At 28.8% G+C, this 26,721-nt stretch overlaps 2 protein-coding genes across 3 annotated transcripts in view; both read right to left on the bottom strand.

Annotated features, from left to right (window-relative positions):
* The window catches only part of LOC127289237 (cytochrome P450 4g15), a 267,349-nt gene that overhangs the window by 106,198 nt on the left and 134,430 nt on the right, over nucleotides 1-26,721 (bottom strand). The window lies entirely within an intron of this gene.
* Nucleotides 144-26,721, bottom strand: LOC127289235 (transcriptional regulator ovo). Of its 2 annotated transcripts, none has more exons than XM_051317043.1 (7): nucleotides 25,900-26,721; nucleotides 6,358-6,782; nucleotides 3,963-5,223; nucleotides 3,707-3,903; nucleotides 3,153-3,590; nucleotides 2,827-2,985; nucleotides 144-2,559 (listed from the first exon to the last, which is right to left on the bottom strand). In XM_051317043.1, the coding sequence occupies exons 1-7, from the start codon at nucleotides 26,054-26,056 to the stop codon at nucleotides 2,464-2,466; spliced, it is 2,733 nt and encodes a 910-aa protein (XP_051173000.1). In that variant the 5' UTR covers nucleotides 26,057-26,721; the 3' UTR covers nucleotides 144-2,463. The 2 variants fall into 2 exon arrangements, with proteins under 2 accessions (XP_051173000.1, XP_051173001.1); XM_051317044.1 differs by having other exon boundaries at nucleotides 3,755-3,903; nucleotides 25,900-26,720.

Genomic DNA, 26,721 nt, shown 5'->3' with positions numbered 1-26,721 from the left:
ATTTTTATAAACGAAAGGACTACAAAGGACTTCCTCGACGAGGAAGCAAAAAGAAAAGACACAAATGAAGGAAAACACGTTATTTTTCATTGTAACATAATTTTTATTATCTCTTCAAATTTCTACATGCACAGAGAAGTGTGAAAAACCACGATTTACCGTTTTTTTTTTAAACGAGTCTAGAAACTAAAAATAATGTGGCTCGAATTTTCGAGTTAAAATATATTACAAAAAAAAAAAAATATGAAGAAGAAGAAGAAAATAATGATGAAACAGTCGTTCTTTTGTTAATCGCATTTTTCTCACATTCATCATTTAAAAAATTTAGGTACAAATTTTTTTTTTACTTTATCAAAAAAAAATATATATATGTATATAACATTCATTCATCATCTCTCAGCAAAAATAAAATAAAATTGTCGACAGGAAGCGCATCTGTTAAAAATTAACGTTGATAAATATTTTGTATTTTTTTTTCTCAATAATATCCATAATATATAATAATAATTATAATAATAATAATAATATGATAATAATTAATAATAATAACCATTAATTTTTGTTTACTATTCTTAAATACATAATATATAAACGGTATCAATAGAGTTGGAATGTCGTGATGATATAATAATAATAATAATAATAATAATAATAATAATAAAGAGCAGCGATACTTTTTTTTTAAAATGAGAGGAGCAATAATAGTAATAATAATAATAATAATAATAATAATAATAATATAATAATAATAATAATAAAAATAATAATTAATCAAAATTATTACGATAACAATATTAATATTAATAATAATAATAGTTACATATATATCAGACAATACTGGACGTAAATTAAATAATAACGAGATACGATTGGCTTAGGTGATGAAAATATTTTATCCTTCAAAAATTCTATTCTTTTATTCTGCTTTATTATTTATTTTATTTTATTTTTTTTTATTGTTCTTTGCTTGAGTATTGCTGAGACAGGGACGTACAAACAATTCTCACTCTCTTCTATACATTATTTTTTTCTTTCATTTTTCTCTCTTAATTGTTTAACATCCAAGGTACAAATAGTTATAGACTAAAAAAAAAAAAAAAAAAAAAAAAAAATTGTTGGGACCCGCGTTCAAGCCGAAATATTAAATTCTAAATTTATTTACAAGAAAAGAAAAATCGACACTGGAAATTTGTCTATTTTAAAAAAATTCTTGGCGAACAATAATAATTGTTTTCCACTTTTTTTCTATATCCAGTGCATATTTTTGTTTACGCGACTTAAAAATTAGTGTATTATTTACAAAAAAAAAAAATTCATTTTATATTTCAGCTTCGTGAGAAAAAAAAGCACCAAAAAAAAAACTCTATTCCAAAGCACCTGAAGCTTTTTTTTTGTTTCTAAATTGAATTATAACTTAAAATATTCTAATTAGCGTTCAACGACCCGCTAATAAGTGGAAAAAAAACTCTTTGATTTGTATATGTTACGAAATTTCTTGACATAACCTCAAAATTTTTAGAAAAAAATTTTTGGAAGAAAAAAGAAGTAATTAGTGATATATTTTTTTTTACAATTTAATTGTATAAATATTTTTTTGATATTTTTATTATATCATTTAAAAATAGAGAAAAGCGTGGGGCTCTTTTACTTGTACATACGCTACTTAAAAAACTGAATTTAGTTATAAAAATAGCCAAATTTAGAAAGAAAAACATAACCTCAAAATTTGCTTTCAATTTTTTCACGTTTTTTCTTTTAAATATAGAAATTTGAGGTTATGTTTTCGTTTCTACTGAACGCTTTCCTCGTCAATTTCGTAAAAAGAGTTTTTTTTTTCACTAGTGGACGTGACGCTTTTTTTTTGTTTGTAAGTTTCCCCTACCACCGCAAACATTGCACGAAACCCCGTATTTTTTTTGTGTCTTTTGTCATATGTGTATGTGTGTAAATATGTCAAGTGTTCAAAAAAAAAAAAAAAAAAATTTAACACGGTCTCAAAATTTACTTTTAGAACGCGAGTGATGTGCGTGTAGAAAAAAAATCGTCTTTTTTTATTTGTTTGTTTCAATTTTTTTTTTTTTTTTATATATCACAGTTACCCTAACTAACAAAATTGTGCTTAAGATTTCTCTATAGAAATCCCGCCTATACATATAATATTATTACGTCCATCAGTCGAAGTGAACAAATCGTCCCAAAATAAATTTCAAGACTCGTCCACTTTTATTTAAAAAAAAATTTTTTTTTTTTTAAAAAGAAAAAAAAACAATTTCAAATATTTTGTCGTTAGCTACTAAAAATAAGTCGATAGAGAATTTTGAGATAGAAATAATTTTTCTACAATTGCCAGATTGAAAAAAAATTTTTTGTATCAAAAAAAAAGAACTTGCCTTTTTCAAATTAATCTGGCAAAAAACCCTTGGACTCTTCTTCGAAGATGGATTTCCGTATTGCGCTTCTCTTTCATACTTGCAAGCGACGAAGTGGCGTCTCAAGAGTCTTGGAAGCCTTCTTGACACAGGTGTTTGGACTCCGGGAATCCCGTTGTAGAAGGCCACCCTGAAGTGTTTGTTACATCATCAAGAACTATTTTCTTATGTTGTAAACTTCTTACGGAGTAAAAAGAAAAGCCCTTTTTTTTCTTTTTTTTTTAAACTAAAATTCTAGATTTAAAATCGATTCTCTAGATCCCTATCGAGACTCTAAAAATATTGTAGACGGAACTTGAAATCTCCGTTTTTTTTTAGTTGAAAAAAACGAGAAACTTGATTCGCTAAGTCACTCAGTTTTTTTTTGTCAGTCTGTTTTTATTTTTTACGTGCGCACCTGTAGCAACATGTTGGCGAAATTGCTGTTCGTGAATTTGAAATGCCTCTTGTCGTAGAACTTGAGCAGTGCTGGACTATAAGGATGTTTCTCTTTCAGATGAAGATAGTGAACCTCTGGCTCTTGGGTTGTGTGACCGCACTCCTCGCATACGTAAACCTGCAAGAATTTTGGAATTACAATTTTTTTGTTTTCAGAATGGCGAAGAACTAAAGAAGAAGAAGAAGAAGAAGAAGAAGAAGAAAGAAGATTAAATTAGAAAACTAAATCGTAATTTAAAATTTATTTGATTCCAAAAGAAAAAAAAAGTCATTAGAAAATCCTACCTTTGTGCGTCGTTCCTTGTAGGCGTACTGATGCTGAACCCCATGAACCTTGAGACAGTGACTCTCGAGTGAACATCTTTGCGTGAAGCTCTTCTCGCAGAGATTACATTTATAGGGCCTGACTCCAGTGTGCGTTCTCGTGTGCCTCTTAAGATCGAATGTATCATTGAATCCCTTTCCGCAGAATGTGCATAGGTATCGTTTCACATCACTGTGACATTTCATGTGACGATTCAATAGTCTCTGTAGACTGAAATGTTTGCTGCACACTCGACATGAGAATCTACTTGGATCGTCGTCTTTACCAGGTGGTGGTCGAACTGCTCTTTCTTCATCGCGAATTGTTGTCGTCTGTCGTTGTCCATCAATTGCCAAAGGATTCTTAATTCCATGACCGCCATTCACAAATTCAATGGGAACATCACCGGGAAGACCCAACTGTAAGAAAAACATATATAAGTATAGAGAAAATTTTGGAATTTAAAGTGCATGACAAGATGAAGCACAGAATTAGCCTAGATCAATTCGTTGCTTATCTGATGTAATACACCAACCCTTTGCGTAAGAGGAGGCTCCCCAATGGGATCCGTAGGTACACTCACTGTTGCCGATACACTTGAGGGACTTGGCGCGTGTTCCATTAATGCACAGGAAGGCGATGTGCTAGTCGATGCTGCGTCCAGCGAACATGAAGCTGCACCTGGACTTGGCAAACTACCACCTGCACTACTACCGGAATCAAGTTCAAGACCTGAAAAACAATAAAATTTAGTTTTCTATTCAAAATTTGTTCAATATTTTCCAACTCACCACTTCCAGTGAAGCTTAAACTTGGGCTAAGCAAACCCTGATGATGCTGATGAGGTGAATTCTGCTGCTGATGTTGTTGCTGCAATTGTACTTGTATTTGCAATTGCTGAAGCTGTGGCTCCTGTTGATTTTGGTTAATATGAAGTGCCAATTCCGCGCGTTCCTTGGGAAGAGGTTGATAGCTCGATTCACCGCTAGGATAATTGATTCCTGAGATTTTCGGTGACATATGCTGTGGTACCGTGTAATTTCTAGTATTATCAAAACCCCTCGTTAGTGATATACTATGTTCGGGAAATGGATCAACACTCGGCTCAACGGGACTCGTCATTTGTCCATCCTGACCCATACCACTGCCAGCCGACGCTGGCGAATGTAAAGTCTCTTCAAGAAGATCATTACCACCCTCCTCAGCGGGAAGTTTTGGCAAAAATAAATCTTCCGCATCGTTTAAACTCTCCAAAAATGCATTATGATCGGGCGGCGAATTAAATGTAAATGTCGCTGTAAATTGCATTGGATCAACAACTGAACCCGTCACCATATCAACAATCATACCCGAATCTGTCATATCATATGGTCCATATTGTCCCGATAATAAATCATTTGGTTGTATTTTATAAGCGGCTAAATCCTCCTCCTCCTTGAGTGTAATTCCATAAGATGCGCATACATTTTGCAATAGTGAATACTGTTTACCTTCTTGTGCACCAAATGAATGTTGTGAATTAACATCATGCTGTCCTGTATCACAATCCATACCAACGGCTGGCGATGCAGTGAGATAACCATTTCCATTATATTGATTGGCAAAATTTGCTAAATTATTGCCACCTTTTAGCGATTCATAAAATGGTGGTAGTGAACCAGTTGGCGGTGAACTTGGTCCATAATTACCACGACCACCATTACCACCGGGATTCATACCACCACCACCACCTGCACCACCGCCAATTGCACCGCCTCCACCGCTACTTCCTCCTCCACCACCACCGGAACTATATGCACCTCCAGAACTTCCGGAATTTCCTCCATTTGATGAATTACCACTCGATGAACCACCGCTACCACTGTTATTACTTCCTGAATTTGATGTTCTACCATGACCAGCTGCCGCATGAATTGCTTGCGGTCCTGATAATCTCATAGCCAAGAGGGGCCTCGCTATTGAATTACCCATTGTCCTCGAGTTCTTTGCTCCCTCACGACCCTTCTCCTCGTCTTCTTTTCGCTTAGGTACTGCATAGTCGATCGGTTGATCCTGGAATTAATTTTCTCTATTTAGTGTAAATCAAAATTAATTAAATTCTCAATTTAGTTATAATTCCCAGGTAATCATTACCGCTATCACTACCAGAATATTCACTACCGGTAATTTTTCCTAGACTACCGGTAGCCACTACCGGTAATTTTTCCGGGATTACCGGTAGGCACTACCGATGATTTTTCCGGGACTACCGGTAGTCACTACCGGTAATTTTTCCGGTACTACCGGTAATTTTTTCGTTACTACCGGTAATTTTTTCGTTACAACCGGTAATTTTTCCGGTACTACCGGTAGTCACTACCGGTAATTTTTCCGTTACTCCCGGTAGGCACTACCGGTAATTTTTTCGTTACTACCGGTAGGCATTACCGGTAATTTTTCCGGGACTACCGGTAGTCACTACCGGTAATTTTTTCGTTACTACCGGTAGGCACTACCGGTGATTTTTCCGGGACTAGCGGTAGTCACTACCGGTAATTTTTCCGGTACTACCGGTAGTCACTACCGGTAATCTTTTCGTTACTACCGGTAGGCACTACCGGTGATTTTTACGGGACTAGCGGTAGTCACTACCGGTAATTCTTCCGGTACTACTGGTAGTCACTACCGGTAATTTTTTCGTTGCTACCGGAAATTTTTCCGGGACTACCGGTAGTCACTACCGGTAATTTTTTCGTTACTACCGGCAGTCACTACCGGTAATTTTTCCGGTACTACCGGTAGTCACTACTGGTAATTTTTTCGTTACTACTGGTAGGCAATACCGGTAATTTTTCCGGGACTACCGGTAGCCACTACCGTTAGTCATTACCGGTAATTTTTCCGGAAGTTACAATTAAAATTTGTTATTTGGTAATAAATTTTGATTGTAATTCCCGGAAAAATTACCGGTAATGACTACCGGTAGTCCCGGAAAAATTACCGATAGGTAGTAACAAAAAAATTACCGGTAGTGACTACCGGTAGTCCCGGAAAAATTACCGGTAGTGGCAACCGTTAATTTAGGAAAAATTACCGATCGTGACTACCGGTAGTGAATATTCCGGTAGCGGGAGCGGTAATGACTACCGGTAGTCACTACCGGGAACTTTTCCACCTGGTTTATGAAAATTTATAAGTTATATATACCTGTTCGGGTTCCTGTGTGCAAGGGACTTCGATTTTTGTTTCCTCGCGTCTTGGATTTTGTGCCTGGGGCGGCACCCTTTGAATTACAGATACTCTCGTGGGTGGTTCAAGTTTAGCCTTGGGTGGTGTCAATGGCCTCGGTAATTCAATTTTATCGGTCTTGGTGAGAAATTTTGGCTCCGATGATGGAGCAATTGGTGGACTGCTGTATTCTTTACGTTCGGCTCTCGTTAGAACGTGACCTCTACTACCATAGGGTACATCACCACCTAGGATACTTGAAATAAATCTCCTTGGTGCCCCGTGACTTGTGTTTGATGACGGCGTTCCTTGCCATTGAATCGAAGGCGGTGGCGATGACGCTGGACTGCTACTGCGCAATGATTCTGGTGTCGTTGCTCTGTCATCTTCGATTTTGTCTCGATCTGCAAAAGAAAAAAGAAGATTCGTTTTAAAAATTGCATTAAAAAAAATATTTTAAAAAATATTTTTAAAAACATTTTAATAAAACCGTTAGTTATTTACAAGGTCTAATGTAAATTTCGAGGTCGTTTTGGGATAGAAGATCTTGACGTCATTTATCGCTTCGGCTCCTACTGTCTCCTATTACCAAAAAAAGGGTTACGAGACTTGGAATTTGAAACTCTACGGATCGTTGCTCCTCGAGAGAGTTTATATATTCAAATCAAGTTTCGCTTGACATTGAATTGAAGGTTAGGTTTCTACATTGCCATATAAAGTGTAAATTTTGATTTCGATAAATTTTTATATTTCAAAAAGACGTGGTATTTAAAAAATTATTCAAAATTCTTGTGTTATTAACAAAAGTTTATCATTTTCTTTTTCAAAAAGAAAAAAAAAACACCAAGAATTTATAATTGAAAACGCGAACAAGGTTTTTCTTTTACTTCTTCTAGATATATGCGGTGAATGATTCATATTCTTTAGCGGATTTTTTCCAAGAAGATTCTTTATGATGACGCGAGTAATTCGAAAAATATTTTTTACATTTGCTTTTTTATATAATTCAAAAGCATAAATACAGTTAGATGTCAAATTTTTTAAATTCAAAAAATTTTTTTTTGGAAAAAATAATATTTTGTGGAACATTTTAAATTAACGGTCTTTATGCGAGTTAACGTTCTCTTGACTTTGACTTAGGACAATATATATAAGAATAGAGCACGAGGACACCGCCCAACGTCGTTGCTGAAGCGGAAACTAGGAAACGCTCATCGAGGACGTACTTTTTTTGTTTTGTCATATAACCAGTAGGCTTTTAGTTTCGCCAACTAAAGAAAGCACAAATATATTTTTTTACAAAATTAATATTTGTTCTACATAAAAGTTTTGTTTTAGAACAATTTTTTAAAATTCTAGAGAAAGATGAATGTATGGCAGAAAACGATTGCGTCATGGATATATACGTCATATGTTGAAGATGATCCAAAATGGCGTTGCGGGTTCGTTAAGCAACCTTTGGTCATCTCGTATATATATATATATGGAGAGGCTAACTAAATTCTTTAAAGTGCCTGTGTGTTCTTGCTATAAATACAAAACTCGCCTCGTGACCGGTATACCAAGTGTGTGTGTGTGTGTGTGTGTGTGTGTGTGTGTGTGTGTGTGTGTGTGTGTGTGTGTGTAAGAAAAGGAGAGAAAACAAAGAGGTGTGTTGCCCTCGGCAAGAAAGAAGGATAAGGAAAATGAACAGTGAAACGGGGAACCGGTACTTGGACACACAGGACCGTATTCTTCATCTCACAAAAACTGCAGCGTTTCATTTTTCAGATTTAAAACAAGGTTATTGGTTAAATACAGACAAGGTTTTCTCTCTTATAAGATAATAATTGTTGGAAAAAAATCGATTGTAAGTTAAAATAATATTTTAATTTTTAAATTCAAAATTAGACTCATAACCTCAAAATGGTTGTTCGGCGTCAAAAATTGTAGTTTAAGAAAACTAAATCGTAATCATAAAAAAAGAATCAGATTCGAAAATTAAATTAAACAGCGAATTTCTTTTGGAATAATAAAATTGGGTTTCTGTTATAATTTGAGAAATCATTGGTTAATTTTTTTTTTGGTTAAGTTTGCTGATCGATTACGACCCTGAGTTGCGGTGAGGGCGGTATTATATATATATATATATATATATATATATATATATATATTTGCAAGAGGAAAATAAACTCGAAAGAATCAAGAATGCAATAGAAAGGAGTGAGACGGAGAATAAAAATCGAAAAAAATAACCTTCCTCGAAGAGATTCAAATGCTCGGAGAAACAAGTCAGGCAACAAATGAAGAAGGTATAACCGTTCAGTGACTTTAACGAAACCCGCAGTATCCCTATTTCGAGTCATTCAAGTTGCATTTTATTTCCCTTTTTACTACTACTAATACAAAAAATTATTTAAATTCTACGATATATTTCCCTTGATCTGGTTTTCAATTATAATAATTTTCCATTGAAGAGATTTCACATAGGAATGCTGTTAATTAAATCCTATATATTTAAATTTCTGATTTTTTTTTCCAAATTTCAAAATTATTTACCAAAAAAAATTTCTTCTCTTTTTTTTACGTAATACATATATATATATAAAGGCACTTCTGGGAAGCAGGTACGAAAAAGTAAGCACCGGATGCGGGATCACATATATATATACATCCGGAAATGAGGGGTCTATCGATCGGATGACAATGAAAAGAACACAAACGCGACACAACAATGGAAAAACAACAATATTCCCTTTCAAAAATAACTTCAATCTGCATATTATATTAATACATCTTGATTAAATAATATACTATTAATTTTAGAAAAAAAAATTGTGTGAATATGATAATCAGAAAAAAAAAAAAAAAAAAATCTGTAGTCTAGTCGGTGATTGAGAAAAATTCAGGTCAATGCCGATATGAAGCGCGCGTCGTCCGTTGCTTGACACTGTAAATATATAATAAGTTTCTATCGATATATGCCGTTTTGCATAAAATTAATATACATATACAAAAAAGAATATGCATATATATATATATAATTGTATAAGCGAAGGTAAATAGCGTTATGAGCGTTTATTTTTAGGGTTTATAATCGCATTTGACATTGACTGCAAATCGCATATAATTTGTATAATTCAAACATATACACTTTCCACGAATACCTTCAAGTATAATGACTTTTATGCATGACCTTATTCGAATAATAAACGCGCGCGCTGTGGTTAATTAAAATAGCAATTTCATTTTAACTTTAAAAAAAAAAAACGGTTTTAATAATTTTTCCCAATTTTGCGTATTTTTTGTTTTTTTAAATATAATTTATTCTATTATTAGTATTGGATTTCTTTTTTTGAGATTTTTTTTTCGCGTAAAATATTTCGAGAGAATTGATGAATAATTATTATTATTCTTATCGGCCTTTACTCCAGCGGCGCGGGTCCGCCGTCGTCCGATCGAACAAAATACACTCGGTTCGCTTATAGTCGACCTACTTCCAAGTAACCACTCCCAGGAATCGTTTTTATATTTTTTTTTTACCCCGCGTCTTATATATATATGTGTGTGTAAGAAAAGACTTGAAGCATTAACTTTAACAAATGCTGCGCATCTGTAAAATCCATTCAATTTCTTAGAAATGCCATTCAAAAAAAGGACGCGCGCACTTTTGTATATAACCGCAATGTCATTTAAAAAAAGAACTTTTTTTCAATTCAGTTATTTTCTCCCACGTTTCTCGTATTATACATATATACACAAAATAATATACGAACATTGTATATAAAATATATATAACAGATGGGATCCTAATAGACAAGTTGCAAAAGTAAATTTTGGAGGTTATGTTTTTGAGGTTAGTTTCAAACTTCATTTTTATATTTTTTTCTTTTAGTAAAAAAAAAAAAAAAAGTATCAAATCGCTAAAAGTTAGTAAAAAATTTTAACTAATTTTAAAGTATAGTGACTCACTTTTTGCTTTATTTGAATTGAAATATATTTAAAGAACGTCAAGGCCGCAGAAAATATGACGAAATTATATTTATTTGCCAAAAAGGAGAGAGGCCATTAAATAATTTCCTGTCGGATTGTTCAAACGAATCGTAAAAAAAAAAAGAAAAAGTTCATTTCACAATATTCTAACGAAATTTTTTCGGTCCAACATTTTCGCATATCTATATTATGTCAGAGGATGGATTTGAATTACCGCGTTTGAAAGATATGGCGACATAGGCGTCAAGGTTGAAATGTCGTATATATAATGGTAAATAGATATAAATTTAAACTTATATATATATATATATATATATATATATTTTACTGAATTGTCGTAAGCGGAGAAAAAATCCTCTTTTTGCAGACCTCCGTCAATGACTATATTATTTATTTTAAAAAAGAGCCGCCTTTCTTTACATCGCAAACATTACACATTTTATATATATACACAAATATATATATAGTATATATATTTGTGTAATGTAAAAAATTGTGTGTTACAAGTTTCATCACTAGGGGTCCCACATTGGGTCCTCTTCTTGAGCGCACCTGCAGCACTATATGGAAGTCATCATCCGTTAAGAAGCACCGCAGCTCCCGTTGCATATATATAAAGGAAGGGGGTGCATTCATCAAAAGTCATTCCACAGTAATTTATATATACGTTTTGAAATATGTAATATTTTTTTATAATACGCTTTTCGGTGAAAAGAACCTTGGTTTCAAACAAATTTTATAGGTTATTACTATAAAATATAACCTAAAATTTTTTTTATTCCTTTCATTTATTTTAATTCTTCCCCCTCGTTCTTCCCTAATTATGTATTAGTCGTACGTAATATCGATAAATCTTTTATTTTTTTAAATAATATTGAAAATAGAATGTTTATTTTTCCGTTAAAACAAAAGTGAAAAATATGTGTTTTTGTGTCAATATAATGAAATGGAGATTCATCTCTATGTATAATAAAGCATTTGTTTAACAAAATAAAGGATGAAAACATAAAAGCGAAGTGTATTCAACTTTTGTTATTTATATATAGTATTTTAACTGCCAGCGCGTCAAAAACATTTTTCACCAATGACAACACACGCTTTCATTAACGGTGCAGATATGCGTGAAGATAGATTTCAGTAGTAGTAGTAGTAGTATATATATATATATATATATGTATACCCGCATGTCCGTTGTGCGACTTTGCACGAAAATATAACAAATTATAAAAGAAAGAAAATTTATTTCAATTCCTAATGAAATGCAAAAATAAATTAGCGAGAGAATTCAATGGTTATAATAATAATATGTAAGAAAAATCCAACGGAACAAATCGCGTGAATATATTTAACAGTAAATTTTTAACATAGGAGTATATATCAAAATCGTAAATATTCAAAGATACTTAGTCATTAAAATTAATTTAGACGAATTGTGTTTAGTGCAATCTAAAAATTAAACATCGATTTCGTGGCTAAAAGCAAGTTTTTCATACTAGATCATGAATAATAATTGGGGAAAATACATCGAAGGAAGAGGGTAACATTTCAAAAATGTTAAATTAAACATCTTTGGATTTAGTGGCTATAAGCAAGTTTTTCATACTAGATCATGAATAATTATATGGAGAAAAAAGGAGAACAGGGTAACATTTCAAAGTGATTGTATTTATAAATTTAATTAATCTCGAAATTTTTAATAGGGGTAACTATTAATTTTTTTTTTAAATTTTGTTTTTGATTTTTAATATCGAAATAATTTTCAATTTTTTGCTAACGGTCCCACTAACCAAATTTGCCACTCGTCATTTTTCACTCGCATAGTGAAAATTTAGTATCTTTTAATTTTAACTAGAATGTCACTAAATTTTTAACTACCGCACCCTGTTCTATAGTAATAATTTAGTGACTTTATAGTAACTTTTAATATTAACTAGAATGTCACTAAATTTTTAACTACCGCACCCTGCTCTAGTAATAATTTAGTGACTTTATAGTAACTTTTAATTTTAACTAGAATGTCACTAAATTTTTAACTACCGCACCCTGTTCTATAGTAATAATTTAGTGACTTTATAGTAAATTTTAATTTTAACTAGAATGCTACTAAATTTTCACTATAGAGCAGTGTACGGTAGTTGAAAATTTAGTGACATTCTAATTAAAATTGAAAGTTACTATAAAATCACTAAATTATTACTAGAGCAGGGTGGGGTAGTTGAAAATTTAGTGACATTCTAGTTAATATTAAAAATTACTATAAAATCACTAAATTTCCACTAGAGCAGGGTGCGGTAGTTGACAGTATAGAGATAAAATAAATTTTTCGACGACAGTTGGCAATGGATGCGCGCGCATCCTCTTTAGCAAATTGTAGAATCAGCCTTAGATGTATATATAAATATACCTATAATCGAGTGATTCATTATTCGATTATAGAATTCTTTTTTAAATGTCACTTTAAATTACTAACCTCAAAGAAAAAATAATTGTATGTTTGTGAGTATATGCAAAAGGGCTCTTATTTGTCATATACATAACGTTTTTCATTTATGTATATATATATGTATGTGCGAAAGTTTGCGTAGCGGTACCGTGCGTGGGTTTTGTCAGCAAGGTTGACAACGTGTGTCTTTATGTATATGTCAGGACTTTATAGCATTGCGTAAGGATCCTCTCTCTAAAACAATCGATTTCAATGATTCTTTATTTATTTACATTAGTGGATTATGTTTTAGTTTTTTAAAAAAAATGTTTCCTTTAAGGGCAATTTAACGTTAATTTAAAACTTTTCTATTTTAAAAAATAAATTAAAAAGTAAATTTAAAAATAAATTTAGAAAATTTTAGAAAATAAATTTAGAAAACAAATTCTCATTAATTTTAAATTTAAATGACTCAAAATTAGTGTAAAGAAAAAAAACATATTCGATCAAAATAACTGTCAATATGTTAAAAGAAAATAATTATTCAACGTCTACTCTAATAAATATCAACGAAGCGGAGAAATCGTTTTTTTTTGGGGGTTTTTTTTTTTTTGTCACTATATATAATGGGACGTTTTTCATGGTTTACGATTTGCCTGCTGTGGGGAATTATTACATTATTATTATTATTATTATTATTATTATTATTATGTCTGCGGTCAGGGGGAAAGAGAAGTGAGATTTCGCAGGCTCCTGCACTTGGCCCTCTTGGGTCCGCAAGAATTTCGGTCACGGTCCTCTTGCGCCACATTAAATGTATATATATATATATATATACAATATACTACTTGTGGCATTGCCTTCAGTTAATTTTATATATATATATGTATAAGCAGCAGGTACGGATCTTTTATTCCTGATACCTGGACCAAAAAAAAGGTGCTTTAATATTGCAAAAATTTTTATATTTTATACAAAAATCCATTAAAAACTCCCCAGAGGCCATTGTTTGTGAAATTATAAGCTACTTTCGACATATTTGCACATAACCCCGAAATTTCATTTTTATTACTTATATATATGCGGCTAAAAGATTACGTAATAATAATTGTGACTCTCGTGAGTTAATTTCAAAGTAAATATATATATATATACGTTTATTAATCAAAAAAAAAAAAAAAGAAAAGAAAACAATCTTTTCTGAAATGATTTATTAAAAATTGATGCGTCAATGTTACAACCACGCGGTTATGTAATATTTTAAATTTCGTTCTAATAGTATATGAATTTTGTGTTATTTATTAAAGATTATAAAACCCTTTTTAAAGTTATTTTTTTCACAAAGAAAAATTGTTTTTTTTTTTTCACTTTTCGGTATATTATTAGAATCTTTATTAAGGTTAGTATAAAAGTTACTAGAGTGACAAAAAATCTAGTAACATTAAGAAAATCTTAATACTACTTGGAAACATATATTAGTTAATAAAAAAGTTACTAGTATGACAAACTTCTAGTAACTTTTTGACGAACTAAAGTTTCCAAGTGGTATTAAGATTTTTTCTCAATGTTACTAGAATTTTTGTCATTCTAGTAATTTTTCGTATACAATTATAGTAAAAAGGTACTAGAGTGACTTAACGGTATTTAAAAAAAAATTACTAGCGTGACAAATTTCAAGTAAAAAAGTTACTAGTGTGACAAACTTCTAGTAACTTTTTTACAAACTAAAGTTTCCAAGTGGTATTAAGATTTTCTCAATGTTACTAGAACTTTTGTCACTCTAGTAATTTTTTCTACAATTATAGTAAAAAGGTACTAGAGTGACTTAACGGTATTTAAAAAAAAGTTACTAGCGTGACAAATCTCAAGTAAAAAAGTTACTAGTGTGACAAACTTTTAGTAGAAAAATTACTAGATTCACAAAATTATGGTAGAAAAGTACTAAAGTGACTTAACGCTATTTAAAAAAAGTTACTAGAGTTACAAAACTAATTATCAATTTTATTATTATTATTATTATTATTATTATTATTATTATTATTATTATTATTGTAATCATTTATTATAATTATAATTACTGTCATATGTGATTATTTCTGTCGCAATTAAAAATTTATAATCGTCACTTAATTTTATGAATTCAATGTCATTAATTCAATAATTCATTGATTGAAATTGGGTTAGAATATATTTATATATATACATAGTTAAATGCGTGTGTATATTTATTGGTTGGTATTGGTTTGATGGGAGTATATATATGTATATTCGACCAAACGAGGAGTGCATTGTAATTCGTTACAATGGCTGCACATCCTGGTATACTGGCCTTTGGCACAGGTGCACGTCACTGCGTGATTTCCTATGTGTTGACGACAGGTATTTCTATATATATATAGTGACGATGTCACCCTCTCTCTCTCTCTCTTTCTCTCTCGCTATAAACATCTAAGACTTGTTTCCGTCGAACGGTTTTTCTCTACTCCTTTCAAATTAAGCCGTAATATCTTATCTCATTAGAAAATTGCTACAAATAATAATCGCTTTCGTCAGCCAAGTCTCAATTTAGATATATACGTATATATATATATACTTATTTAAATATATACACATATATACATATGCGGAATGTGACCATTCGAATATTACAGTTATACTTGTTGTATATTATAGAATAACAAAAGTCATTGACGTAATGTGCGTATATGTATATATATGTGAGAAAAAAATATACAGTTGTCCCTCGATAACTGTCATTTTGGAAGGAGGAATGAAAAAAAGTTGTCTTTTCTGCCTATTGTCAAGTTTAAGGTTAGTTAAAAAGTTATTAGAGTGACGATAGTACTAGTAATTTTTTTCTTATTATGTTTAAGGTTAGAAAAAAGTACTAAAGTGACAATAATCCTAGTAACTTTCATCCTATTAAGTTTAAGGTTAGTAAAAAAATTACTAGGGTAACAAAAATCCTAGTAACTTTTATCCTATTAAATTTAAGGTTAGTAAAAAATTACTAGAGTGACAAAAATCCTAGTAACTTCCTTTTGTTTATTGGTACGTTTAGAAAAAAAGTTACTAGTGACAAAAATTCTAGTACCGTTTTCCTACTAACTAATAAAGTTAAGAAAAAATTACTAGAATGACAATAGTCCTAGTAACATTCTTACTATTAACTTAAAACTTAGTAAAAAATTACTAGAGTAACAAAAATCCTAGTAACTTTTTTCCTTTCAAGTTTAATGTTAGTAAAAAAAAATTACCAGAGTGACGAAATATCCTATTATAACCTTATTTTCGCTTATTGTTAAGTTTAATGCATTTTAAGACTGGTAAAAAAAAGTTACTACTGTGACAATAGTCCTAGTAACTTTTTTTCTATTAAATTTCAAGTTAGTTAAAAAATTACTAAAGTGACAAAAAAATACTTCATAAAAACAAATTCTTTGCATTTAAAATTTAAAAAAATTAAAAAAATAAAATTAATGAAATGTGACAAAATTTGTACTATTAAAAAAAAAAAATTATAAAAATAGTTATACCTGGAATTTAATATACATATAGATATAACGGTATACGATATACCTAATAATGGGTTGTCGCGCATAAAATTAAAAAAAAATTTATATATATATATAGCGGAGAATTTCGTCAAAAATTACGTATTCATATTTCAAAATAATTTAATTTCTAATGGCTTTGGATATAATCAAAAAAATGTGACGTAAGGAAAAAAAATTTCCAAATGTTAATTCAAAAAAAGACAATTCTTTTTTATAACCTTCACAGGACGTCGTCGTCGTCGTCGTCGTGGCAGAATAATTGCGAAATTATAAATCGACCGCTAGATATATATTTGTGAAGCCTTTTTCCCTTCTGTCGCGACGTTTTATATATATATATATATGTTTCGTCAAGGTGGACACGCGGGAGAATTAGAAGGACACAACTGCGCGTTAAACCCATAATTGAAAAAAAAGAGTGTGTCGACTAAAGATAGCACGTTCTTTTTTTCCTTTTTCTGATTTTGCGAAACATTTTTTTTTCTCCATCAAAGCCTTCGAATTCTAATCAATCTTATATATATATATATATATATTACGCAAGTTTTTCGCTGACATTATATCTATATATTTTTTTTTCCTCTTTTTTTGAGATTTTTAATTATATAAAAAAAAAAATTTTTTTTAACAATAAAATGGAAACAAAAATATAAACGTGAATTCAAAAAGAAAATAAAAAAAAATATATATATATATACAATATAAATAGAAGATCCTCTCAATCTAAGAGGAATATTTCAAACTAATTTTCTAGGTTTATTTATAATTATAAACGTAAATTTAAAATCGAAAATAAAAATCTATATAAATTTTATTTTCAATCGATAAAAGATGTCAATAGAATATCCTCTCAATCAAAGAGGAAATTTTGAAACTAGTCTTCTAGGTTAAAACAAAATAAAATTTGCTCTACTTTTAGTATTATTATTATTATTATTATTATTATTATTATTATTATTATTATTATTATTATTATTATTATTATTATTATTATTATTAATTTACTATTATTTTTGATAGAAAAAGAAGAAAATAAAAAAATTCCTCTCAATTGAAGAGGAAAATTTGAAACTAGTTTTTCACATCGATATATAATAATGAAATTTGCTATACTTTTAAAAAACAAAAATATTATTTCTAAGAGGGAAAGGAGAAAATGTCCTCTCAATCAAAGAGGAATATTCATATATAGTAGTCTCTTTTCTCTCGCATTAATTAAAGTGGAAAATTTCCTGCTAGTTTTTTAGGTCAAAATAAATATAATAAAATTTGTTAGACATTTGCAATAAATTGTATTCTTGAGAGGAAAAACGAGAAAATAAAAATTTCCTCTCAATATAAGATTATATATTCTTTCCTTCCCATTTTGAAAATCCTAATTATATACACATATAATCCAATAAGTTTCGAATCATTTACTTTTATTAGAATACAAAAAAAAAAAAAAAAATTATTTTCCAATCTTTAAAAATCTGAAATTGACCCTCTATTAAAAGGTAGTTTAAAGAAGAAAAACTACTTTTTTTTTCCCCCCATATAATCGGTGATATTATAAATAATGAATGGGACGTGCCATTCACTTCTATATATATATATATATATATATATATATATATATATATATATATATATATTTTTTTTTTAAAGCCTTTTTTCCTCGCTTTAATCTCTTGCTACATATGTTATTTATTTCCCTTCCCAGAGTCAAGTTCGAGAGAGAGAGAGAGAGAGAGAGAGAGAGAGAGAGAGAGAGAAACCGAGTAAAGCACAGATACGCATTGAGGTGAGATTTTTTTTTTTTCATTCTTTGTGTGTGTATGGGGCTATGAACACAGGTTTTATTGAAGAGTCAAGTCGAGGTATTTGATTGCCTGGTCTTACATAGAAGGACCTGTAAAGCTTTAGCGGTACAAGGCGAGGATGGAAAACTGGTCCCTGGACCACTATTCACTGCATCCCTGCAGCATCATGCTCTCACACATATACACATATACCAATACATAGATAGTGTATATATATATATTTATATATACATATATACAAGTGCAGTACAAAACTTTGCTCCTTTGAAACAAGCTGAAGAGTATAACTTCTCGAGAATCTTATATATATATATATTCGCAAATATATACAACGCGCGTACACCGAACCAAAGGGATATAAAGAGAGAATTCGAACGTAAATCTATTTCAAAAGATGAAAAGATATTGGAATCGAATGAGAACACCTGTATATATATATCGTTGAATATATTTTATATATATATATATATATATATATACATATGCAGTGTGTGATTTAACTTTACCAGGAGTAGAAAAAAAAAAAATTATAATGATCCCTCCCTGTGATATGAAACTTGTATTTTGAAAAAAGTAATTTTTTTTCTTCACTTTTCCTCTTATATTAAGAATAATATTCATAGAATAATAATTTGCCTCTATTTTTAAGAAGCGAATTTATACTATAAATAAATCAGAATTCCAGAGGATACTAGAAAAAGACCTTTAGTTTTACTATATAAAGACTACACAGGAAAAAGAAAATATTATTTTAACACCAGAATTGGTGTTAAAATAACAAGCAACAAATTTTATCCTAAATCTGGGTTAAATCTTATAAGTTTTAACATTGGAGAAAATTACCAGCAACAAAAATAACACCAGCTTTTTTTCTGTGTAGTTTTTTTTTTTTTTTTTCCTTTTATATTGAGAATAATAATAATCTTTTTCCTCTAATAGTAAGAATAAATATTTTCTATTTAAGAATTTTGCAACCACTAATTGTAATTATTATAGTAGCAAAAGTTTTACTTGTTTCAGTTAAATCTTTCGCTATATTCTATATAGTGAAATCTTTTGCTGTTTCAGGTAAAAATTTTTTCCGCGTATAATATTATATACACTAAAAAAAAAAAAAAAGTAGAATCTTTACCCTAAAATCGGTATAAAAATTAACTGCAACAAATTTTATCCTATAGTTGAGGGCGCCACTGTCTATGTGAATTAGCATTGGTTAAAATTACCCGCAACAAAATTTAACCAGCGTTTTTTCTGTGATACATTTATTACGCTAGTAATTGTATAAAAATATAATAAAAATAATAATAATAATAATAATAATAACAATAATAATTATAATAACTCTGCTTTGAACCGGTCACAAGCCCGGGACTTTACCTCGGTGAAGGTGGAGGAGGGTGCTATTATAATAATAATAATAATGATAATAGTAAAATAATAATAATGATAATAATAATAATAATAATAATAATAATAATAATAATAAATAGTAAATTTTAAGGTCGATGCAATTTTTTGTATCCTCGCACATTATTCTTGCGACTATTTTAAAAATTGTTTAACATTTTTTGTTTCTATTTTCAAGTTAATGATTTAATAAAATTAATCTTTTGTTTAACTTTCGAACAATTAAGAAAAATAGTGTCATTTTGAATATTGACCCTGTCGTTTTTTATATGAAATTATAACGGTTAATATTTATTTCAATATATATATATATATATATATATATATATATATATATATATATATATATATATATATATATATTGCACAAAGTAACCTTCGTGACAGGCGGAAGAAATTAACTTTGCAATATACAAAAACCATTTTTCAATTATATATATACAATATATAATAAAAATCTAATATATTGATAACTCATTGGTTTTTCTATTTCTTTTTTTTTTCTCGTCACACGTTAAAATCTCCTATTGTTATTGATTATATTACAATATTATATTTATAATAATACAATAAATAATAATATATTACACCGAAAACAAAATATTCTTGAAACTAGAAGAAAATTACTATTTCGAATAAATCCTCTTGAATCAAGAATATATTATATTACTCTTAATCGAAGAGTATTGTCCTCTTATTTTAAGATAGAATATTCTTAAATATAGAGAAATAATACTCTTAAAAATAAGAGGAATCCTTTTGCGTGATATTCAAGAAGGAAAAATATGCATTAAAATAAGAGAAATACTCTTAAATCAAGAATATTTTTTTCGATGTATAATATAATAATTATAATATTATAAATGTAATATATTGTAGAGATATTATATATATATATATATACATATACGTATTCAGATCATATATCTTAACCCATCGTTGAAATCACCGACCAGGGCATTTGTTCATATATATATATGTTAAAATTACAATAATGGCTTTCACGAGTTATATATACCCTGCCGCGAGAGAGAGAAAAAGATTACGTTAACATTCCACAAAATTTTTATCATCATTTTCTAATCAAATTTTCGTAGGGGGTCTCTCTCTCTCTCTCTCTCTCTCTCTCTCTCTCTCTCTCTCTCTCTCTCTCTCTCTCTCTCTCTCTCTCTCTCTCTCTCTCTCTCTCTCTCTCTCTCTCTCTCTCTCTCTCTCTCTCTGTCTTTCGATGCATGGATCAAAAATTCCGCTTTCAACTATACATATATATAGTTTGGAGAGGAATGGCTCTGAGCGTATAGTGAGTCGAGATAAATCGCTTTATAAATATGGTGAGAACATAAAATAGATAAGAGGTAAAAATGCTTCTAGGCCCAGGGGTCGAAAGCCCCTCTTTGAAAATCATGATTAAGGTATACACAAGAGAAAGAATGAGAGAGAATGAGAGAGAGAGAGAGAGAGAGAGAGGAGAGGAATCCTAAACCAGTTTTAGGAAGAGGTTTCCACTTGCGGTCCAGGGTCCAGCGCAGCATCCGCGCACCTATATACTCACTGTACCGTTGCTTATATAGCGCACTCATCAGCCCAACAAACCCACAAATGTTCTTCTCTATATATATATTTATAATTCTTTAAGTTCTAAGATCAAAAAAGAAGAGAGGGGAAAAAAAATTATTGCGCAAGAATTACGAAATATTATTGGGACCCGTTTCTTTCTATCTTCTGTATATATTAAAAAAAATATTTCTCTTAATTATATTTACTCCCAAAAAAAAGATTTCTTTGATTAAAAAAAAATTTCTTTTGAAACTAAGAAGCTTTTTTTTGTTTCAAAGAAAATTTTATTTTAAATGAAAGCACACAAATTTGAAAGTATCAAATTGATACCAAAAATATCAAATTGATACAAATTGATACCAAAAATATCAAATTGATACAAATTTTTAATATCAATTTAATATTTTTGGTATCAATTTGATACTTTTAAATTAGCGTGAGAATAAAACAAATTTGGTTTCTTTAAATCAAAGAAATCTTTTCTCTGTGTGTATATAATAAAAAATATATAAAACCAAATAAAATTCCCAGATCGTATTTTATATAACCTTTTGTGCGCGAGTTATTATAAATATATATAAACATTGCCTAAAAGATATATATTATATTTTATATATATATATATATATATAAAACAAACGAAATTCTCGTGATAGGAAAATTTATGAGAATAATTTGACCTTTCGCTTATATACTAAATTTATAATATATATATATATATAAATATATTTTAATAGAATAACATATTTATTTAAATTATTCAATTGATGCATTTATCGCAATAACAATGTACGTTTTTTAATCCTATTTTTACCAATAGAAAAACCAAAAAATAAAAAACGGATATACACATATAGTTAATTAAAATTTTCTGTATTCATCCATTAAAATTGCAAATCGATAACAAGCTGACATTTATATAATAAAAAAAAAATATATATATATATAGAAAATATTTTTTTATTTTATTTATTGTTCCCCCTTTAATTGCAAATCTCTGAATGAATTTCTACACATATTCATTTATACATACGCATCAGACAAGGTTTTTAAAGGTCAAGCGCCACACATAATAATATTGCATATCTCGCGAGAAATATTAGAAGCTGCGCGCGCAATCTTTTTTGTATATATATATATATATATATACAATATAGATGCGCAGTCTTGTGTTAACTCCTGGAACGCGGAACGGTATTTCTTCAAATATTATAATTTATTAAATCTCTTTCTCGTCATTTTGCAAAAAAAATTCTTTATTTATGAATCATGATGATTTATTTCTCTTATGGAGTATATATTGAGTATTATTCGCATAAATCATCATTTTATATATATGTCCAATATTTTCTGCGTCATTTATAATTGCTCAAATATAAAATTTGAAAATTTATTATATTATGTGGTAATTAGTAGAAAAAAAGTAAAGTTTCCTTTTTTAAAAACAGAAAAGTGCTTATTTGGGAATGTGTGAGACTCCCGTATCAAATTTTCTACGCAATAACTAATACCATATTGATTGTAACGAGGGCTTCGATTGTAAGTGTAACATATATACTCTCTAAATCTGAATTTGTAAAAATGTTTACTAATTTGAATTAGTGACTCACTTTTTGCTTCTAAATTAGTAAAATTTTACTAATTATTAGTAACTTTTACTAACATTTAGTAAAATTTAATTTAATTAGTAAATTTAATTTATTAGTAACTTTTACTAACATTTAGTAAAATTTAACTAATTCAGAAGTAAAAAGTGAGTCACTAATTCAAATTAGTAAACATTTTTACTAATTCAGATTTAGAGAGTATATTTTGAAGCGAAATACCATTAATTTTCAGTATTATTGATTTAATAGCTTCTTTAAAACAGAAAAGTGCTTGTTTGGGGATGTGTGAGACTCCCGTACCAAATTTTTTTTGTTAACTACCATCGATTGTAACTAACATATATTGAAGCTAACTATCATCAATTTCAAGTACTATTGATTTAATAGCTTTTTTAAAACATAAAAGTGCTTGTTTGGGGATGTGTGAGACGCTCGTACCAAATTTTTTTCATAAATAATAACTACCATTGATTGTAACTAATATATATAATATAATAATATATATATAATATAATAATACTAATATATATATATAATATATATAATCGAAGTAGTATTTTGAATACTATTAGTTAAAGCGCTTTTTTTAAAATTGAAAAGTTCTTATTTGGGGATGTGTGAGACTCACGTACTAAATTATTTATATATATATATATATATATATATATATATATATATAACTATTATTTATTTTTTAAATAACTACCATTGATTGTTACTAATATTTATTGAAATGACGTATCGTTAATTTAAAATTCTATATATTAGTTAAACCTCTTTTTTAGTAGTAAAGTGCTTTTTTGGGGGTGTGTGAGACTCCCGTACCAAAGTCTACTTCCTGCTATTTTTTTGTCGTAATTTTTGTAATTGTTTTTTAAATTTAGACTTTTTTTCTAAAAAAAAAACTCCGAAATTTTATTCATACAAAATTGAAAATAAATTACAATTATTATTATTATTATTATCATATAAAAAAGGGAATAAAAAGAATATGCGCACATTTATTTTCTAAATTTAAAACACTTTTTTTTCCTCAATAAAATTGTAAAAAAAATAGTTTTCATTTTTACAAGCAAAAAAAAAAAAAAAAAAATTAAAAAAAAAGAAAATTTAAATTTCCGCACATAATTTTTCATCATCATCTCTAATCTGGAGATTCATTTTTTTTTTTTTTTATTTTAGCGATTTGTAACCGGTTCACCGCGCGCGTTTAGAAGTCATTGAATTAATTATATTTTGCACTAATATAAACTGACGAACGAGTTTTTTTTTCTTCTTTGCTTATCTTTTTTTTTTTTTTTTTTCTTTTTCTTGAGTTATATGTTTCTATCAAATATTATGTAACTAAAAAACATTCAACCCGCGGTGCGGTGATGTTGTTTTACTATACATATGAGAGAGAAAATATTATTCTTAAATGCAATTTTTTTTTTTTTTATCTGCGGAAAATCTATTATTTGTTTTCTATATATATGAAAATATCACTGCATTTTACATCATCAATTTTTATTTAAATGCACTTCACTGTTTTTTTTTTTTTTTTTTTTTTTTTTTTTTTTAATTTATTTATATATATTTTTCTTGCTTTCAAAATGAAAAAGATTTTTCAGAATTTTTTTTATATAAATATATTATTTGCTTAAAAATGGATATTTATTTATAAATTATTATTACTATTATTATTATTATAGTTACCATTATTATTATTATTATTATTATTATTATTATTATTATTATTATTATTATTATTATAGTTACTATTATTATTATACTGAAGAAAAATTTATTTGGTTCAAGTAAATATTTATTTGATAATAGTCAAGTAACCGTTTATTTGAATCAAATAAATTTTTTTTCAGTGTTAAATTCTATTATTATAAATTATTATTATATTTTTATTTAACAAAAATTCGATTTATTATTTTTTAGTTTTCTAAAAAAATGGTAAATTATTATTATTATTAATTTAAAAAAAATTGATAGAATAAAAATTATTTTTTTTTTGAAAAAACAAATTTCTAGGAAATTTTGTAGAAGATGAAAAATATTTCTCTTTGTGAGAAAGAGAGGAAGAGGAAAAAAAAAGTAATAAAAAAAGGAGTGGTTTTTGCGAGACAGAGAGAGAGAAAATCTTTTTCGCGTATAAATATATATATTATATACAGAGAGAGAGAGAGAGAGAGAGAGAGAGAGAGAGAGAGAGAGAGAGAGAGAGAGAGAGTCAAGTCAAGGGTATCTTCATCGTTAGGTCATTATATTATTATTATCATTATTATTTTTATTATCTTCACTTATTTTGAGTTTTATTCGTTAACGAGCTGCGGAAGCGTATCTTTGAAATTCAAGTTGCGGCAAGCGCGATCAGGTGAGGCACCTGCGTATCAGGTGCCCGCACCTGCACTCCTTTAGACCCATCTAATCTCGTCTAAAACTGATTATCCCTAAAAAAACGAATTAAAAAAAAAAAATCTACTCCAATTTCAAACGAAACCTCAGCCTTTTTAAATTTTTTTGTTAATTTTTAGTTTTTTTCCCTTAATTAATTATTAATTAAATTTTTTTTTATTATTATTAATTAAAATTAATAATTAATTATTAAAATTTTGCGTTAAAAATAATTTTTTTTCTAACCAATTTTTTTTTTGCCCTAAATTTTTTTTTTTTCAATAAAAAAATAAATTCTTACAAGAAAAATAATTTTTTCCAACAAACAAAAAAATATTTTTGTTTTTTTAAATTGAACAAATGGTTCTTTTTTTTTTAAATACAAGGGAAATAATTTTTAAAAAATCCTTGTACTATACAAAACGAACAAATGATTTTTTTTTAAATAACAAGGAAGTTAATTTTTCTTCTTTTTATCAAAAAAAAAAAAAAAAATTTCTTGTATACTACAATTTTTTTTTTTTTGTTATTAAATACAAGGGAAATAAATTTTTTTCAGCAAAAATATAATTACCTTGTACTACAAAATAAACTTCTTTTTTAAAAAATCCTAGGAAAATAGTTTTTTTTTTGTTTTTTGCAAAAAACTTTCTTCTACTAAAAAATAAAAAAAATTTTATTAAAATTTTTTTTTCAGGCAGTACTGAAGATAAAATAAAATTTGAAAAAACTGAAGGAAAATAAAAAATTTCAAAAATCAAAGGAAAATAAAATTTAAAAAAAAAAAAAAAAATTTTTTTTCAAAAACTTACATTGATGTTTGTTAACGATGAGACTGAGGGGTTCACTGCCCCCAAGAGGGCTATCCTTTCCGCCTCCGTGTGGTGGACTTTTCCCCGAGTGTTGTGCCTCCAACAGCTTCAATTGCTGCTGATGGAGGCGATTTTTGATTAAAAATATTTTCGGCATCTTGTACTAAACACTTCCCTCAAAAAAAAAAAAAAAAAAAATTTAATCACCACACTTCAAATTTTTTTCCAAAAAAAAAATTACAATCGTCTCGCACTTCTTTTTCACCGCAAAAGTAATGTCACCATTGGTACCCAAGGTCACTGCGACCTTACCTCCCGCGAGCTCCCCCAAGGCCCAAACAAAGGATCTCACACTTCGAAGAGCACTCCCTCAAGTTCGCTCCTCACTCGATCAAGGTCACTCGCCAAAAAAAAAACCCCAACTTTTGTTTTTTTTTTTTTTTCTTTTTTTTGTACTCAATCCATTACAAAAAATAATTTCCACTCAAAAAAAATAATTTTCACTCTTTTTTATTTTCAAAAAACTGAACTGAAGTCACTTTTTCAAACAAGTTCACTGATATGAAAAATTGAAAAAAAAACAGTCACTGTTTTTTTTTTAAATTGGGAATTTGTAAATAAAAAAAAAAGGTCACAATCCTTTATTTCAGAAAAAAATACACACTCACGTTTTCCAAAAAAAAAAAAAAAAATGTGCCTTGATTTCTTTTTCTCTTTTTTGATAATTTACAGTTACATTGAATTGGGACCGACGTGTCGTGATGAACACGAGTCTCGGCCTCTCGTAAGCGACTGGTATTCTTCAGGTATCGTGAACAGGAC

This window comes from Leptopilina boulardi, unplaced genomic scaffold, assembly GCF_019393585.1.
Source record: "Leptopilina boulardi isolate dan_hultmark-lab unplaced genomic scaffold, ZJU_Lbou_2.1 LbouV2_40, whole genome shotgun sequence".
NCBI classification, from domain to species: Eukaryota; Metazoa; Arthropoda; class Insecta; order Hymenoptera; family Figitidae; genus Leptopilina; species Leptopilina boulardi.
This window is presented reverse-complemented; position numbering and strand designations above follow the sequence as displayed.

What these genes read in the sequence shown, in the direction of transcription:
- LOC127289235 (XM_051317043.1), bottom strand. Translation starts at nt 26,056, where the DNA reads ATGCCGAAAATATTTTTAATCAAAAATCGCCTCCATCAGCAGCAATTG. An exon ending in TTTAAGCTTCACTGGAAGTG is followed by an intron (nt 3,904 to 3,962) that starts GTGAGTTGGAAA and finishes ATTGTTTTTCAG; the next exon opens with GTCTTGAACTTGATTCCGGT. An exon ending in TCGCCAACATGTTGCTACAG is followed by an intron (nt 2,560 to 2,826) that starts GTGCGCACGTAA and finishes CAAACACTTCAG; the next exon opens with GGTGGCCTTCTACAACGGGA.